The sequence below is a fragment of the Macrotis lagotis genome, chromosome 7 (genome assembly GCF_037893015.1).
Source record: "Macrotis lagotis isolate mMagLag1 chromosome 7, bilby.v1.9.chrom.fasta, whole genome shotgun sequence".
In the NCBI taxonomy this organism is placed as follows: Eukaryota; Metazoa; Chordata; class Mammalia; order Peramelemorphia; family Peramelidae; genus Macrotis; species Macrotis lagotis.
This window is the reverse complement of record NC_133664.1, coordinates 212436283-212453331: the sequence shown is the minus strand read 5'-3', so window position 1 is coordinate 212453331 and position 17049 is coordinate 212436283. Positions and strand designations below refer to the sequence as shown.

General features: G+C 36.5%; 2 protein-coding genes across 7 annotated transcripts in view; one reads left to right on the top strand and one right to left on the bottom strand.

The window, feature by feature from the left end:
* Positions 1 to 2118, top strand: part of DNM1L (dynamin 1 like) — a 95351-nt gene extending 93233 nt beyond the window's left edge. For all 6 annotated transcript variants that reach the window (XM_074194753.1, XM_074194752.1, XM_074194749.1 and 3 more), the window contains one exon: positions 1886 to 2118. In XM_074194753.1, coding sequence (XP_074050854.1) covers positions 1886 to 1942 — 57 coding nt within the window. In that variant the 3' untranslated portion in view covers positions 1943 to 2118. The remainder of the gene's footprint in view (positions 1 to 1885) is intronic.
* Positions 2119 to 4234: 2116 nt separating this feature from the next.
* Positions 4235 to 15353, bottom strand: YARS2 (tyrosyl-tRNA synthetase 2). Its single transcript, XM_074194755.1, has 5 exons — positions 14581 to 15353; positions 9426 to 9593; positions 6838 to 6993; positions 6330 to 6500; positions 4235 to 4440 (listed from the first exon to the last, which is right to left on the bottom strand). The coding sequence occupies exons 1-5, from the start codon at positions 15348 to 15350 to the stop codon at positions 4281 to 4283; spliced, it is 1425 nt and encodes a 474-aa protein (XP_074050856.1). The 5' UTR covers positions 15351 to 15353; the 3' UTR covers positions 4235 to 4280.
* Between the last annotated feature and the right edge of the window lie 1696 nt (positions 15354 to 17049).

Genomic DNA, 17049 nt, shown 5'->3' with positions numbered 1-17049 from the left:
TTTGAGCTATTTAGAGAATTTATTTTGAGAAATTGTTTGTCATAGTTTAGTATTTTCTGTTGTAAATTGGTTTCAATTGCCTGCCATTTGCTTTTGCTTTATGCTTAAAATATTGTTATTTGATTCAGTTCCAACTCATTTCAACATCTATCAGTCAGCCACTAGTCAGCCATCATTCAGTGCTAGGCACTGGGGATACAGAAACAAAAATGAAAATCCTGTCTTCAGTAGTTTTATTTTTGTCAGGAAGCTGATATGTATATAAAGGTATACAAAGTAAACATAAGGTAATTGGCGAAGAAAGAAGTTACTAGCAGCAGTGAAAAATTAGAAAAGATCTCAAGATTTGTATTTATATTCTTTTCACTCAGTTTTCTTATTTGTACAGTGAAGTTAAAAATATACTTGCTAAGGATCAAAAAAAGTAACAATTTCAAAACTACAGTTTGCCTAATTATTTTTGAAACTAAACTTAAAACCATTTTGTTACTTGAGTTCATTGGCTGTCAAGGTTGAAAAATGCCTCACCAATATAAATAGATCAAAATTTCCATCTTCCAAGGTCAGTCTTTTTTTTTTCTTCAGATTTTTCAAGGCAATGGGGTTAAGTGGCTTGCCCAAGGCCACATGGCTAGGTGATTATTAAGTGTCTGAGGTCAAATTTGAACTCAGGTACTCCTGACTCCAAGGCTGGTGCTCTATCCACTGTGCCACCTAGCTGCCCCAGTCATTTGTTTTGAAAATTAATAAGGCATTGCTTTTTTAAAATAATTTTAATAAATGAACTTTAAACCCACTGAAACTCATTTAGATTTTTAAATGTTTTTATAAGTGATACAGATTTTTCGCAACAAAAGAATCAGTGATTTAAACATTTCAAAGATGTTTTCAAATTTTTTGACCCCTCCCCCAAAAAATTTCTCAATCTTAAAAATCAACAAGCCAAAAAAAAAACACCTACTAAAATTTCCTACATATCCCTAGGTAGGGTAGACTTGCAACACAGATCAATTCAATATTGACACTTACTTATACTCACTATCCAAATTTGTGAAACTTATTAGCTAGCTTTGTAAATGGAAGAGGTAATATTCTGATTCTGGTGCAAAAAAAGATGTTAGAATCTTGTATATGGCAAGGAGGGTGGATTTGGGGACTATGGTGGAATTGTGTTTGAAACATATACTGATTGAAACACCTCCATAGATCCCTTTGGGGATTTGAAAACCTTATCTTGTGGTCCACATGGTGATGATGAATCTTTCCAACTGTGTTTGTAGTTCCAGAGCCTGCCTACTTGGGTCCTTTTCATGTATTCTGAATTTATTAAGTAAGGTTTATGCTTTGATTTGGTCTAATATTTGAGATAGTTATTGTCCTTTGTGCTTAAAGAAGGCCAAAATGACACCACTCTGCCAGGTTCAAGGTACAGTATATTGACCATGGATGATCAGACCAATACAAGCTCGGCAGGCTCTATCAAAGGTCAGGTACAAAGAGTTTGTACAAATAGTTCATTTGGAGTAAAGAGGTCTCCAAATTTGTACATTTTGTTTCTTTTGAGCTACAGTAATTCTGTTTTGCTCATAGAGCACCATGCCTTCTTTGATGTGGGAGTCTGGGCAATTTCTTCTGATCTCCATGTAAATGCTTGCCTTTTGAGTTCTCCTTGTGAAATATTTGGCATTTGAATAACAAGGTCACCTCATCAGAGCTGTCAAATAGGATATCAGACTCTGAGGTTCTTTTTCAAGCTGCCTTGACAGAGACATTCAAAAAGATTTGAGGGCCACTAAACCTTTAAAATCTGACACAACCTCCATTAAAGAAATTCAAGAAATCTTTTTAAAGCATTGATTTTGTTTTCCCCCTTTCTTTAATGCAGGCCTTACAACGAGCCAGTCAGATAATTGCTGAAATTCGAGAAACTCATCTTTGGTGAAGAAATCTAAGAGGCATTTCAATAGGTGAAAATGTGATGACTTGTAATAGTTATTGCAAACTTCACTATTGATTCTTCCTGTGTCTTGAACTATGTAAATCTGCTGTGAAAAATCTTGAGATAAAAATATTGTTTTACAGAAGAAACATACATATTAAATAGCTGGTTCCCTGAAATGTTGATTCTATGTGTGTGTGTATATATGTATTAATATACATATATCTGTTCTAGTAGTGCCAAGTTTCTGAAGTCAGTTTGCCTATGAACTATGTGTTCTTATAAGTAATTTCAAGCAACTACCATACATAATAGCGGAGAAGAAATAGTGTATGACTATAAAGCATGTGATCTCATATATCAACTGACTTGGCTCTGATAATTATGCAAGTTGAGAAGTTGGCCATAGTGTTTTAGAATCTATATTTCTTTAAAACATCTTTCAGCTTTTCAACTTCACTTTCAAATGGAAAATTCAGTTCAGATTAGTTAAACAAGAAAGCCAAAAGCTTTACTATGCTAATGTGAATAGAGCTTTTCCAACTCTGGGATCAAAATGCTTAAGTCCCATTGCTCTTTAAAATTGTGCAAAGATTTAAAGTCTGCTTTTTCAAAATTCGTACTTTTATTTTCAAAAATGCTTTGAATATAACCTTCCCCCTCTATTTTTTAAGGACTGAATTAAACAATAGCAGAATTATTTCTGGAAATGGGAGGGAAAGAAGATGGAAGCATTGAATATAAAGGATATATCTTCTTTACTAATTGCTGGGAGAGGTTCTCAATGACTAAGTATAGGGGAAAAAAAATCATCATAAGTTACACTTTTGACTTCATTGGAGGATTATATCCCTTAAATACTTAGCCAAAATTAAGCTTTAAAATAGATACTAAATTCTTAAAATGTTTAAATTGTCCAAAATTCAAAAACTTTTGTACTCTTTAAAAGGCCTTGGGCAAAATTTTAATGACCATTTTATTTAAGTCAAGTCATATGCACATATCCTTTATCTTTTGTCAAGGAACATTAAAATTGAAACATAATAATCTTGAATTACCTCATTTTCCATCCTAGGTATCAGGGGCTAATAATACAAGTGACAGATTATAACCTTTTTTTCTCCTATTTTGTCTCATGCTGGGTGAAAACTTTACATTTGGTGGTGAGAAACATTCAAGAGAAGCACCAAGTGTAGAGATTTCTGACCTTAATGTCTGTTGTTATTGTAAATAAAATTATTTGCGTGAAAGACAGTGCATTTTTAAGTCAATAAATGAGTACTTTTGAAATTTGTTTAAAGTTCATTTTCACAAGGGGCGTTATAAAGCTGTTTATGGTCAGATCTGTTTTAATGCAAGGTTTTTGACCCTGGCCTGAAAAAAAGGATTTGAGAGGCGTATTATTTAAGAATGTATGTAGTATATATTAATCATAAAATCTTCAGTGTGGAAAGAATAGTTGAGATTTTACATTTGAGATGTTACAACTCTCATTTTACAAGTAGATCAGTTGATTGACTTGTTCCAATTAATTCACAAAATATTAACAAAAATGTCTCTTTACTAATTACCAAACTAAATATGCTTTCCGTGCTTCTTCTTAAATTTCTTGGGGGCAGTTAGGTGGCACAGTGTATGGAGCACTGGCCAAGTGGACCCGAGTTGAAATATGATCTCAGATACTTTAATACTTACTGTGTGATGTTGGGCAAGTAAATCACACACACCAAAAAAACCAAAAATTATTTATTGAGATCACTGCCATAATCCTTTGGTTGCTTTTTAGCTAAAGCCCCAATTTAACTTATTTGTAACCAGGGATATAACATTAATGGAGTCTGACAATCTTAGCAAGTGATTTAACTGCATTAGTAAGGGCTTTGTTCATATTGCTGGAATTAGATCCTTGTTATATTTAATTAGCCTGAGGGAAAAAAGATCCTAAGTATAAATTATAAAAGACTGGTTTCTTTTTGTTTCAAAACTTTTTCTCCCCCAAGATTTCAATCTAGAAATGTTTCCGTGGAATGGCTACCTGACATTAATGAAATATGTACTCCTACTTCTCATATAGTGTAATAAATGATAACAATTCTTCATATTTGCTTTTGCATCAAAAGGCACTGCTATTTTTTTCTTGATGTAAATAAGTTTTCTTCCTCAGATCGTCATAAATGTTGAGTTTTTTCTCCACACAGAAATAAAATACCTATGCAACATATGATAATTAAAGTGAGAATTGTAGTATACCAAATTATTTTTTCTTGTGACCTACTCAAATAAAGATGCTTCATGTAGACTGCTGGCATAAAATTTTTATTATCAGCTAGGTTTTATCCAGTTACAGCTGAAGCCACTTTATAATGTAGAAATTTCTTTTTCCTATCTTGAGTAGTGAAAGTCCATTTTTGAGGATATGTTGTCCAACAACTAGAACACTTTCTGGATTAGTTACTTGTTTGTGATTTATACTGACTCCTCCTTCTGTAATCATCCGGTACCTAAAAATAGTAATGTATAAAAAATAAGCTGGTTTATTTCAAATCTAAATGCAAATCTATTAGACTATATTTTTAGTATGTCTCAAACTTGAGATATGAATTGTGATTTTTTTTCAATTCTTCGTCTACCTTAAAGAGCTTTAAATAGGGAAAAATGACTGCTAGAGAGAACAATTGTTTTTTTTACTCTGTAAAATAAGAGAAAAAGAGTGTGTAGCACATAGGAGTCAAGACACCTGGGTTAAAATTCTAGTTTTTGTCATGGTGCCCACTAACTGGGCAAATTGTATGTTCAGACTCGATGTGTTCATCTGTTATTACTATATTTAATAAAATCTATGGTGGTTGTGAAATATTTTTTAAATCTTAATCTTTAAGTTAAGGGTGCTCTATTTTTCATTACTTTTCAGTGTAAAGTAACTACTGTTGAGTGAAAATTTAGGCTGCAATGTCTTTTGACAAAGAAAAGTAAATCAATGGTTCTTAGTGCTTGAAAATTATGAGGGGAGAAAATTACTGGTAAAAATTCACCATTTAATGGGGATCTCAAGTTTTTATAACTCTCCCAAGTGTCATTCCTAGATCACTCAGACATTTCAAATTCAGTGTTTAAAACAAAACTTGTCTCCTCTTTAATAAAATAATTTTCTGATTTCTAAGTTAGGACTCAAATCTCTGACACTGAAGACAACAATGAGTTGAAGAATATTCTTTGTCAGTCACTAAATATGACTAAAGTAAAACTTGTGTAATTACTTCTCTCGGCAAATGTTTACTAAGGCAGTTTATGGTCTTATTTTATTTTTTTTTAGATTTTTCAAGGCAGTGGGGTTAAGTGGCTTGCCCAAGGCCACATGGCTAGGTAATTATTAAGTGTCTGAGGTCACATTTGAACCCAGGTACTTCTGACTACAAGGCTGGTGCTCTATCCACTGCCACCTAGCCGCCCCCCTGCACCACCTAGCCAGCCCCTGGGCAGTTTATGGTCTTTTCTGATCTCCTTGTGGCAGTTGATTTGTATTCATTAAAATACTATTTCCTTTCTTCCATCCATTTCTGACATTCTAGTAGCAATAACAGATTAGAATAATTTTTCATTGCATGACATGTTGTCTTCTCATTTTTATTACTGTTTGTTATGTTATTCAGTGCCCATCATATTCAGTAACTTTCAGTTCTAGAATGTACATAGTACATCAGAGTGATTCTTTTTAATCTAAAAGTCATTTTTGGCCTCTTTCCAATTTATATTTCATCATATTTGCCTACTCCAACTTTGTATTAAAGTCATACAGTATTAAAGTATAAAGTAACTACGATGGTCATACAGTTTCTGTAATGTATCATTTATAACAGACACTGGTACATTGCTGAAATTATTTTTGTGGTTAAAAACATTTATGATGAGCACAACAATGAGAAAACCAAATTATCCAATAAATAAGGTTTCTTGTTTTTGGACATAGAATAAAACCAAATCTGCTAACTATTTTGACTCTCTAAGAGGGATTTATGCACCCCCCTTTCACTTCCTTCTTCATTTTCTAGGTTCACTTACATTAAGAATATTAATCTCAGTCTCTTCAGTAACATTTTAGTCACTGGTTATTGAACATCTATCTCTCTCTGTTTTTGCAGGGCTTATAGCAAAGTGCCTGGCACAAAAATCAGCACTGAATTGAACACAGATTTCAAATTTAAAATATCAAAAGCCAAGATGATGTTTAGCACTCATCTAAAAACTATGATTTTTAGAGACATGGGGATGAGGCCTCAAGCACAGGACTTTTTGGAAGTAATAGTATAAAAAAGTAAAATAGTTGCATGGGGGGGGGACCCAGCTTAACTGAAAATTGTGATGTGATTTGGACACAAAAGGTCAATCTTACCCTCTTGGGCCATCTGGAATAGCATTTGCTTTGCGACACACATCTAATACACTTGTTCCTGGATCAAGAACCAATTCAGAGAATGGAGCTTCTTTAAATAGCTCTTTTAACTCTTCATCAGACATAATCTCTAGTGCCTCTATACTGCAATGATAAAGGGCTTGTGTACACCTGAAAAACATTTCAAGTTATTTGAACATTTTAATAAATGCACTCAGCAATTGTAATAGGCACAGAATTTTTCTAAATGGAAGGGATCTTAGCAAATTATTTAATCCAATTCTCTTTCACTTCATAACTGAGAGAATAATTCTCAAAATATCCATGGTTAGTGCCTACAGTCTAAATCTCAGTTCAATTCTTCTGACTTCTAGCAGTTAATCTTTTCATTAAGGGGTTGACTTTCAAAGAAGACCTATGAAAAAGTTAAATTTTTTTAGTTGTAATGTGGCTTCCAGGTTGGCTAAGGTATCCTATTTGTTGGGGATTGATGATTGGAAAAGATTACCTTTTGGCAGATTCTAGTCCTTCTTGGCCATGAACGAATTTTGTAACTTCTGTTGCAAGTCGTATCTGAGGTCCCCATTTTTCTGGTGCTTTGGTATGCATCTGCATTATATGGTCAATCTCCAGAAGGGGTAGAAAAGTGAAGAGTTTAAGGTACCTCAGAGAAAAAAACAGCAAGATGTTCTGTATACTATTTCCTATTTTTCTTACACTTCAAACACCAACCTTCAAATATCAATCTGCAAATAAATTCCAAATGTTTTGAATATATTTCGAAAAATATGCCCATTTATAAAGGACGAGATCAGCACTGCCAAAATGAAGAGAATCCTTTTGAACCCTTAAGACAACTGTTTTCAAGCAAAATTTTAGAAAGTCCTTATGAAACATTTGAGCTTTTTAGAAATTTGATTACCAAAGCAACAGATTAAAAAAGCAAATGCTTAAATATGTACAAAACCACAATTTCATAATAACCTTACTACTCTTTTTTTGTTTTGTTTTATGGTTTTTGAAAATAAGCATGCTGAAGGCTTTAAAAAGTAGTTTTTAAAAAACAAATACCTAAGAAATACTGTTGATGTGTCAAACATTTCAAGGATCATTCAAGTCTACACTGAAAATATAAGCTGAATAAAGTGAAAAAAGTAAAAGTAGTCAAAAACAAAAAATACAAATGAACATTTGCTATTAGAGAACTAAATCAAAAGAAAACATTTTGGTGGGACAACATATGTGTCTTTAAGTTGCAACAGCAAGAAGACCAGTGTATTTAAGGCTATATCAGACCTATTGTTCTGATAGGCCAGGTAAATCTCTTAACATCTGCATACCTTCCTCAAACTGAAGTATTTCTCTTTTAAAAAACAATTTCAAATAACTTGCATATAATACAGTATGATATATTGGTATAAAATTAATAATCTTAAATAGAATGATGAAAACAAATTCACTACACCACAGTAGTAGAGTGTCTATAAAGTCTATCCCACTTGAGCAGGTGACAGATTCAAAGATGAAGAACCAGAAGGGACTTCAAAGTCTGAACTCCTCACCCTGTCTCAGGGAGATTTACACAAGGTTATTACAAGGTAGTTGAGGTGAGATTCAAACCCAGGGTCCTCTGATTCAAAATCCAACACTGTTTCCAGAAATAACTTGTTTTAAAAAGCTTAAAATAAAAAAAAACCCTAAGTGGGAGTTTTGTTCTGTAACGTAATCTATGATGCTGTTTTCAATTATTTTTGTTAATTTAAAAATAACAAAAAATCAATTTTCCTCTTTTTCAATGAAGAAAAAACCTATGTAACAAAGATATAAGCAAAATAAATTTCTGCATTCACTATGTCCCAAAAAACAGGTACTGTTTCTTCATCATTTCTCTTCCATCATGTTACTTGTAATAATGTGAGTACTTGAGTTTTTCAAAGTTTTTTTTTAACAGAGGTGTCACTATTATATAAATTGTTCTTGTTCTGCTCACTTCATTCTGCTTTACTCATACAAGTCTTCTAAAGGTTTCACTGAAACCCTTTCAACATTTCTCATGGCAAAGTAGTATTCATTACATTCCTAATGTGTTCGTCTGCTTACCTAACAATAGATTCCCTCTCTTAGGTATGGTACTACAAAAAAAAAAACAAAAAACTGCTGTATAAGGATCCTTTTCTTCTTTATGATACTGCCAGGTGTAATGGCAGGCATAGCTTAATAACAGAGCAGAACTGGAAATTGCTTTCCTGACTTAATTTGAATTTTTTTATATTGTCCCACATTATAACATAAATATACTGTCCCATATTATAATAATTCATAACATTTTTAAATCATTCTACCAAAAAGCCATTATATAGTACCACTAAATACAATACAATACTTTTTCAAAAGAAATAACATGTTGACAATAATCAAAATGAACTCTCTTCAGCAGTATCTGAGTTTTCTTAACAAAGTACTGGAGTAGGATGCCATTTCCCTCTCCAGCGCAATTTACAGATAAGCAAAATGGAGGCAGCTATTAAGTGTCTGAGGTCAAATTTGAACTCAAGAAGATGAGTCTTCCTGACTCCAAGCCAAATACACTGTACTATCTTATAAATAAATTTTTTTTATCAAGAAATAATATTCTAAATAAAATTTAAGTAGGAAGAGTATAATACTACCATGAATACAGTCAAACTGCAGATGTTGCCAGTCATAATGAAATCATGTGCAAAAATATTTAATATATATGATATGTCCACATACACACATACAAATATAAATTATACAAACATGTAAAAACTTATAGTAAATTTTTATATACAAAAGTTAGAAATTTAAACAGGTTAACAATTTAAAGTCTGCAAAGGATTTTTTTTAATAACCAATGAGTCTAACAGACTAGGATAATTACTAATTAATAAGAGAATCATGTTGGTTTATTTAAGCATTTTGGATTAAAGAAATTCAGGTACATGTTCTAAGGCCTGCATGAAACAATCTAAATACTGGAAAAGAAATTTATTTAAAAAGTTGAACTGCTAATTATGGGCTTCTACCTTAGCTATACAATTTTAGATATGCTAATTACATTTCTCAAAAACTTACCTCTCGATACATTCATCAGGCTGTCTGACAAAAAACTGATAAAAATCAAAAGGAGAAGTTTTATCTTTGTTTAGCCAAACAGCATTGCCAGCAGATTTTCCCAGTTTAGCTCCAGTTGTACTAGTAATCAGAGGAACAGTGATTCCAAATACATCTTCCCCGGTCACCCTATTTATAAAAAACAACAGTCTCATTTAAAGTTGAAAGTTCTAAAAACCCAAATCCCCCACATTAGAAATGAGCAAAACCAAAACTAATTAGGATAAGAAGCAAAAGAGAGTACTACCCTGATGATTAACTGAAACTACAACTTCTAGTCTATTCAACTAACATTTATATGACTTCAATTGTTCTGCAATCAAGAGACCATTCACCTGCTGTGAAACCTATGTACCTCAAAATCCTTCAAAAAAAAAAATAAAGTTTACAGGGCAGCTAAGTGGCACAGTAGAAAGAGCACCAGCCCTGGAGTCAGGAGGACCTGAGTTCAAATTCAGCCTCAGATACTTAATTTTTTTTATGATCCTTTAAAGTTTACAAATGCATTTTCCTTATTAACAGATCTTATTTTAACAAACAAATCTTCATTTTTTTAGAAAGGTTTTATTTATTTCAGTTTTACAATTTTTGCCCCAATCTTGCTTCCCTCCCCCCCACCCCCTACAGAAGGCAGTTTGTTAGTCTTTACATTATTCCCATAGTATGCATTGGTCTAAATTGAATGTGGTAAGAGAAATCATATCCTTAAGAAACATAATATGAGATATAGAATTATGTAATAAGACAATTTTTTAAAAGTTAAAGGTATATAGAAATTCTTTGGTCTTTTGTTCAAACTCCACAATTCTTTCTTGGGATACAGATGGCATTTCTCCATTGCAAATATCCCCAAATTGTGCCTGATTGATGCCCTGTTGGTATGAGCAAGTCCATTAAAGTTGATCATCACTCCCATGTTGCTGTTAGGGTGTACAATGTTCTTCTGGTTCTGCTCATCTCACTCAGCATCAGTTCATGCAAATCCTTCCAGGCTTCCTTGAATTCCCATCCCTCCTAGTTTCTAATAGAACAATAGTGTTACATCACATACATATACCAGTTTGTTTAGCCATTCCCCAATTGATAGACATTCCCTCAGTTTCTATTTCTTTGCCACCACAAACAGGGCTGCTATGAACATTTTTTTACAGGTGATGTTTTCACCCCTTTTCATAATCTCTTCAGGGTATATATAGACCCAAATCAAAAAGTATGCACATTTTTGTTGCCTTTTGGGCATAATTCCAAATTGCTCTCCAGAAAGGTTGACTGAGTTCACAGTTCCACCAACAATGTATATTAGTGTCCCAGATTTCCCACATCCCTTCCAACATTGATCATTGTCCTTTCTGGTCCTATTGTGAAATGGTACCTCAGAGAGATGCTTTAATTTGCATTTCTCTAATAATTAGCGTTTTAGAAGCAATTTTTCATATGACTATGGATTGATTGCTTTGATTCCCTCATCTGTAAATTGCCTTTGCATATCCTCTAACCATTTGTCAATTGGGGAATGGTTTGTCTTCTTTTTTTTTAAATTATGACACAATTCTCTGTATATTTTAGAGATGAGTCCTTTGTCAGAAACATTATAGTCGTAAAAATTGTTTCCCAATTTCTTTTGATCTTGGTTACCAAATCTTTATTTTTTGAAGCAGACCACAAGCAGACTGTCAAGGAGATACCATGACAATCACAAGAATAGGATTTGAGTGAGGGCATGTTGCACTAAGTCACCAGTGTCACTTTCTCCTCCAGAGCCATCTGGGTCCAGGTGCCAGATATGAATCGGGACAACTGGAGATGGCCCTGGATGTGAGGCAATTGGGGTTAAGTGACTTGCCAAAGGTCACACAGCTAGGTAATTATTTAGTGTCTGAGGATGGATCTGAACTCAGGTCCTCCTGACTTCAGGGCCAGTGCTCTACCCACTGGTCCACCTAGCTGCCCCAGTAGCAGTACTTTATGCATTTTAAGTGGACATTTTGGTATTCTAATACCTTTACATTTTTAATGCCTCTTAAGATTATTAGAAATAAACTAATGTGCAGGTTAAAAGATCATCAAATAGATTAACTAATTCCAAAGTATTTAAAAATATAAGAAGTCCTATTAAAAGAACAATAATCTTTCTACATAGTTTAGTCTACTGGTCTGTCCAGTGAAGACTGTCTTTAAAACAAATAAGAAACATCAGAGTAATTTTTTTTACTCTTTGTTCAAATTGGCAACCTTGTGCCAAATTTAAGCAAAAGTTGCTGGTCTCAGAGGGTATGATTTGCTGGACAAGTTGACTTTAATTCTGGCATAATTTTGCTCTTCAGCCCACATGCAGCCCTTGTAAGTGATGCTTTGGGGATATAGAAATTCTTTAGTTTCTGGGTTCTAAAGTCAGAACAAATTGAATTTTTAAATAATGACATTAATCATTAGCTAAGATCATAGGCAAACATTTGAATCTCATTATCTTGCTAATTCTGTAATTTTTAAAGTGATACGCCAAAAATTTCTGAGATCTAGAAAAATTAAAAGAATTGGAAGGGACCTTAAGATATTATCTAATTTATCCTCTAATTTTACAGATGAGGAAACTGAGCAGAGAGATAAAATGACTTTGTCTACAGTTATTACACAAGTTTTAGAGGAGTTAGTATTAGTACCCATGAAAATAAAATCAGGTCTAATTCCTACTACACCAGGGCTGTCCAAAATGCTATGTGGGTTTACTAAATACTTTAGTAAAAGCTGATTTATTGTAGAAGTCTCACTAAAATGGCAAAGCAAAATATATTATGTATTGTTTCAATGAAAATATTTAAAAGTAAACTTGGATAGCCTCCTTTCAGCTTAGAAATGCTTTGTTTTTCAATTATAAGCTCACACTTCTTTTATGATAACTTGTCAATATTGTAGACTCAGTCAGCTGCCACTAGATCTGCTTACTACCTACTCTACATATGGCCCAGGAAGCCTCCTAATCAGATGTGCACAGCTACCTTTCTGAGCTTATCAAGACTGACCCACCTCTGCCATTTTTCCTCTGGAAAGATCTGCTTAGATATAAAATCAATCTGTCAAAGCTTCTATTTCTTCACTTTTTAAAAAGCGAAGAAATAAAAATACCACCGTTGCCAGGCAAATAGAATTAGCTGTTTTTGTGCTAGTTTGGAAAGTTTTAAGTATAGTCTCATCACCAGGATTCACTAGTAATACCTTTTGTATTTGTAGCTCTATGGCTAGGTTCCCACCATTCTTATACTCAAATGTTGTCATTCCATGGTGACAATGGACTACAACTAAATCCAAAATCTACTGTCTCACCATGATGAAAAAAGTTTTATGTAAAGGGCATAGCAATAAACACAGAACATAGGATTTTTGAGTTGAAAGAATTTAAAGAGCATTTAATCAGTTCATTTTACTTAGGGGCAGTGAAACTCAAGAGATTTGAGGTGTCATGTCTTGAGATTCAGGATTTAAGCCTTGACTTCAAATTCAGTGCTCTTTGCACTACATCACATTAATTTTGCATTTGTTATACAAAAATTAGTCTAGATAAATTGAGTTCAACACAGAAAACTGGTGACCAAGTTGGTCACATAGCAACTCAAGAACCCAGGTGAAGAAAGGATGAAATTTATGTTGGTATAAACTTCTTCAATTGTAATTTTGCTTCATTTTGTTGTTATTACAAGAGAAGTTATATAACTAGGTTATATTAGCCAGAATCTAGAAATAAATGTGATATTAAAAATAAAATATATCAATAAAACTTTTCATATAAAATAGTCTCATGAACCTAAGGAGTAAATAAGTAAAAATGAAAAGGAAACTTTCCTCAAAACTTTTGGTTTCTAATATTTAAAAAAAAGGCCATTTCACCAGGTGAGCAGAAAAAGTCCTTTTATGCCATCTACAACTATATTATTCTAAAACTTAACCACTGAACTTCTTATATTACTTACTGATTTGATGTCAGCTAAAGGTGCAAAGTTACACTATGCTGTGTAATCAATCTATTTAACTAATAACTCTGTCATTATATATTTGCAATATAATGAGCTCCCAGTCACTGGAGTTGGACCAATCATCATGGATACTAAAAATGGAAATTCACAGTTTTGGCTGGAACTGGATTATATATCCTTCCTCAGAACTAATTTGTTTTCACTTGATTTGTATAAATGTCTTGTATTTATTCTGCATATAGTATTAAATTTATATATATTATATGAATTACTTTTAAAGTGTATTCATGTATATGTCTACACTCTTGCCTATTGAACTGCCACTACTGCCACTCTGGTTCCTTTCTTCTGGAGACTACTGCAATAACTCCTGCTTCCAGACTTGGTCCTCTCCAGTTCTGTTTCATAGCTGCCAAAGTAATTGCTCTGTAGGACATTTGATTATGTCACTCCTCTATCCAAAAATATTTCAATGGCTTGAATAAAATACAAGCAGCTCAGTCTGATACGTAAAAGGTTTTCGGAGCTTGGTCTGAACCTATTTTTTTTCAGACTTAAGTCAGAAAAAACATAACTACTACTTTACCCTAAACTTAGCATTTTGTCTCACTTCAATGCCTCTTCACGGATGCTTTCCATTCTTAAAAATGTCCTTATTCATCACCTTCTCTCAAAGTCTCCCTTCCTCTTCTCTAGAGGTTAATTCCTCAGGTTTTTCTACCTTTTCATACTTCTGCCTCAGGGGTAGGGTGGACGGTGGGGAGACAACTATTTTTTGCATTTCTCCTTTGTTGCCTAACACCATCATAGAGTATTTGCTTAACTGAATTATATTGAATCATAGTTATTTCCTAATCTGAACCCAGGTGGGGAAATTCCACTTTCAAACCTTTTACCTACCAGAGGCAGCAAGACATGGTATAAAAAGCACCTGTATTGGAATAAGAAAAGGTGGTTTTAGGGGCAGCTTGGTGGTGCGGTGGATGGGGCACTGGCCCTGGAGCCAGGAGGACCTGAGTTCAAATTCGACCTCAGACATACTTGCCTAGCTAGTGACCTTTCCCGCCTCCACACTGCAGTCTGGCACGCATCCCTCACCTCCCCGTCCTCCTGGCCGCCCCGGCCCAGAGACAGTGTGGCGGCCTTACTTGTGGATGAACTCGTAGCCGGACATCATGTTGCCCAGCTGGTCGGCGCCGCCCAGCTGGATGCGGCACCCGTAGCTCTGGTGCAGGTGGTAGAAGTCGTAGGCCTGGAGAACCTGGTAGAAGAATTCGGCCAAGCTCATGCCCTCGGGGCTCTTGAGGCGGGACTGCACGCTGTGCCTGCTCAGCAGCGTGCCCATGCGGAAGCAGCCGCCCACGGCGGCCAGGAAGTCCACCAGGCGCTGCCGCGAGTGCCACGCCGCGTTGTCCAGCACGGTGAAGGCGCCCCAGGGCCGCCCGTCGTGGAAGAAGCGCCGGTGGTGGGCGGCCAGCCGCTCCAGGCAGTCCCGCAGGGCCCGCGCGTTCTCCCGCACGCGCTCCGCGCTCAGGGCCTCGCGCTCCTTGCTGCGACCGCTGGGGTCCCCGAGGCGGGCCGTGGCCCCGCCAACCACGGCGATGGCGTGGTGGCCCGCACGCTGGAACTGCATGAGCCCCAGCACCGCCAGCAGGTGCCCCACGTGCAGCGAGTCGGCCGTCGGGTCGAAGCCGCAGTACACGGCCGGGAGGGTGCCAGCCTCGCTGCCCCTCGCCAGAAGCTCCGGCAGCTCCACGTCCACTCCCTTGGCCGGGAAGATCTCCTTGAACAGACCTCGCCTTCTCTGCGTCATCAGCAGGTCCCGCGCCCCCGAGTGGCCCCCGCGCCGCCCCGAGGCCCCGGGCTCTAGCCGCGCGCACAAGCCTCGGAAGACAGTCCGTAACGCGGGCGCCGCCATCTTGTCGAGCGAGCGGAACCGGAAAGCCTCGCACGGCATGGTGGGATCGGGACCCGAGTCTCCTCCTCCCGGCGGCCCCGGGAAGCTTCCTTGGCTTTGGCCATTCCCCCAAAGCGCCGAAAAGCGAAGGGCGTTAACAAATGGGGGGTTCTCCGAGAGGTTTACGTGAAATGCAAAAGGGACTTAAAACTGCATCTATTTAGCACCTACTCTAAGCTATAAACGGGGAATGGACAGATTTGGGTAAAGGGAGACTTTCTGTAAGTGCTGGGAAACGCGTCCCACACATGTCCAGAGGACTTGTGATGAAAAACAAGCCATCTTCAGAGAAACCGCGGATGGAGTGAGAACGAACTCCTAGAGGTTCACATTGTGGTGGGGGAGACAGACGCAAAAGAGTTTTTTCCTTTCCTAAGGACACTTTGCTAATGAGAAAATAGTGACTGAGCTGGATGAAGCTGGACGATGCCAATATGAGAGAAGATAGGAAATAAACTTAAAGAAAATCCAGGCAAACTTTGAGGCATACAGTGCATGAGAAAAGCTCAAAGGATTTCAGCTTTAGTCTGTCACAAACTACTAATGTTCACTTTTCTATCCTCTAAAAGGATGCTGGACTTTTTTTTTTTTAAGGTTTTTGCAAAGCAGTGAGGGGTTCAGCGGCTTGCCCAAGGCCGCACAGCTAGGTGATTATTAAGTGTCTGAGGCTGGATTTGAACCCAGGTCCTCCTGACTCCAGGGCCGGTGCTCTATCCACTGCACCACCTAGCTGCCCTAGGTTGCTGGCTGGACTCTTGAAAGTCCATTCTCCACCTAAGTATCCAGATGTGGGAGACTGAGTCACTTAAAAATATGCCTTTTCCAAGTAGACCCCAGAACAGACTACAATCCTGTTTTGAGCTAAAGACTCTTGTATTGTATACTCCTTTATCTTGGATCTTTGAAGAGGCCATGGGTATGGAAATTTCTGTCCATAGGAACCAGACTGAGTGGATCCTTTGGCAACTTCCCTCAATATGACCAGGCCCTATACCATCTTTAAAAACAGCTATTCACTTATTACTGGACCATTTTTGCTGTCAACCAGACTGGAACCAGACTTTAACCTGTAAATGACCAGAGCCAAAACAAAGCAGACCAGAGACAGGTGTGTCAGAAATCAAACAAATTTAATTTCAGAGTGAAGAAATGCTTCTAAGTGGAAGGTCCCCCCCAACACTCCTCCCTGCCCCAAGAAGGGCTTAACATGTAGAGCCAAAGGAAGGGCTTATGTAGATCAAAGGGACTGGACTACAACACAATCATTCTTAGGTCTTGGGTAAGCAGTTCCCTTAATTGACATTTCTTGGACTTGGGTCCAGTGTGAAAACTCCTAAGTCTCAAGTCTTAATGGTTGTCACGCCTTGTGATCATTCAGTAGGGGACAGAAAATGAAATTATTGATCAATGTGAAAAATCATGGAATACCTCAGTGAATACCTAGTCAGTGCTTGTCAGAGGGGCTTAGATTATCCAGAGCACAAGCCAAGATAACCCTGCTTCCTGGGCCTTGGCTCTGGAAAACAGTGTTTCCAAATATCATTGCTAACTGAACAGATGATACAGGGTTCTTATTGCCCTCATTTTTGACCAATTTGTGATGGTTGGTTGATGTCCAAGATGAAGAAGGCACAGGGAACTTCTATAACAAGATGAGGAA

Bases quoted from the DNA above. Each gene is read 5' to 3' on its own strand.
- YARS2 (XM_074194755.1), bottom strand. From the start codon at position 15,350: ATGGCGGCGCCCGCGTTACGGACTGTCTTCCGAGGCTTGTGCGCGCGG. The intron at 6,994-9,425 runs GTAAGTTTTTGA...TTTTTCTCTGAG, and splicing joins CCTGATGAATGTATCGAGAG to GTACCTTAAACTCTTCACTT. The intron at 6,501-6,837 runs GTAATCTTTTCC...AATGTTTTTCAG, and splicing joins GGACTAGAATCTGCCAAAAG to GTGTACACAAGCCCTTTATC.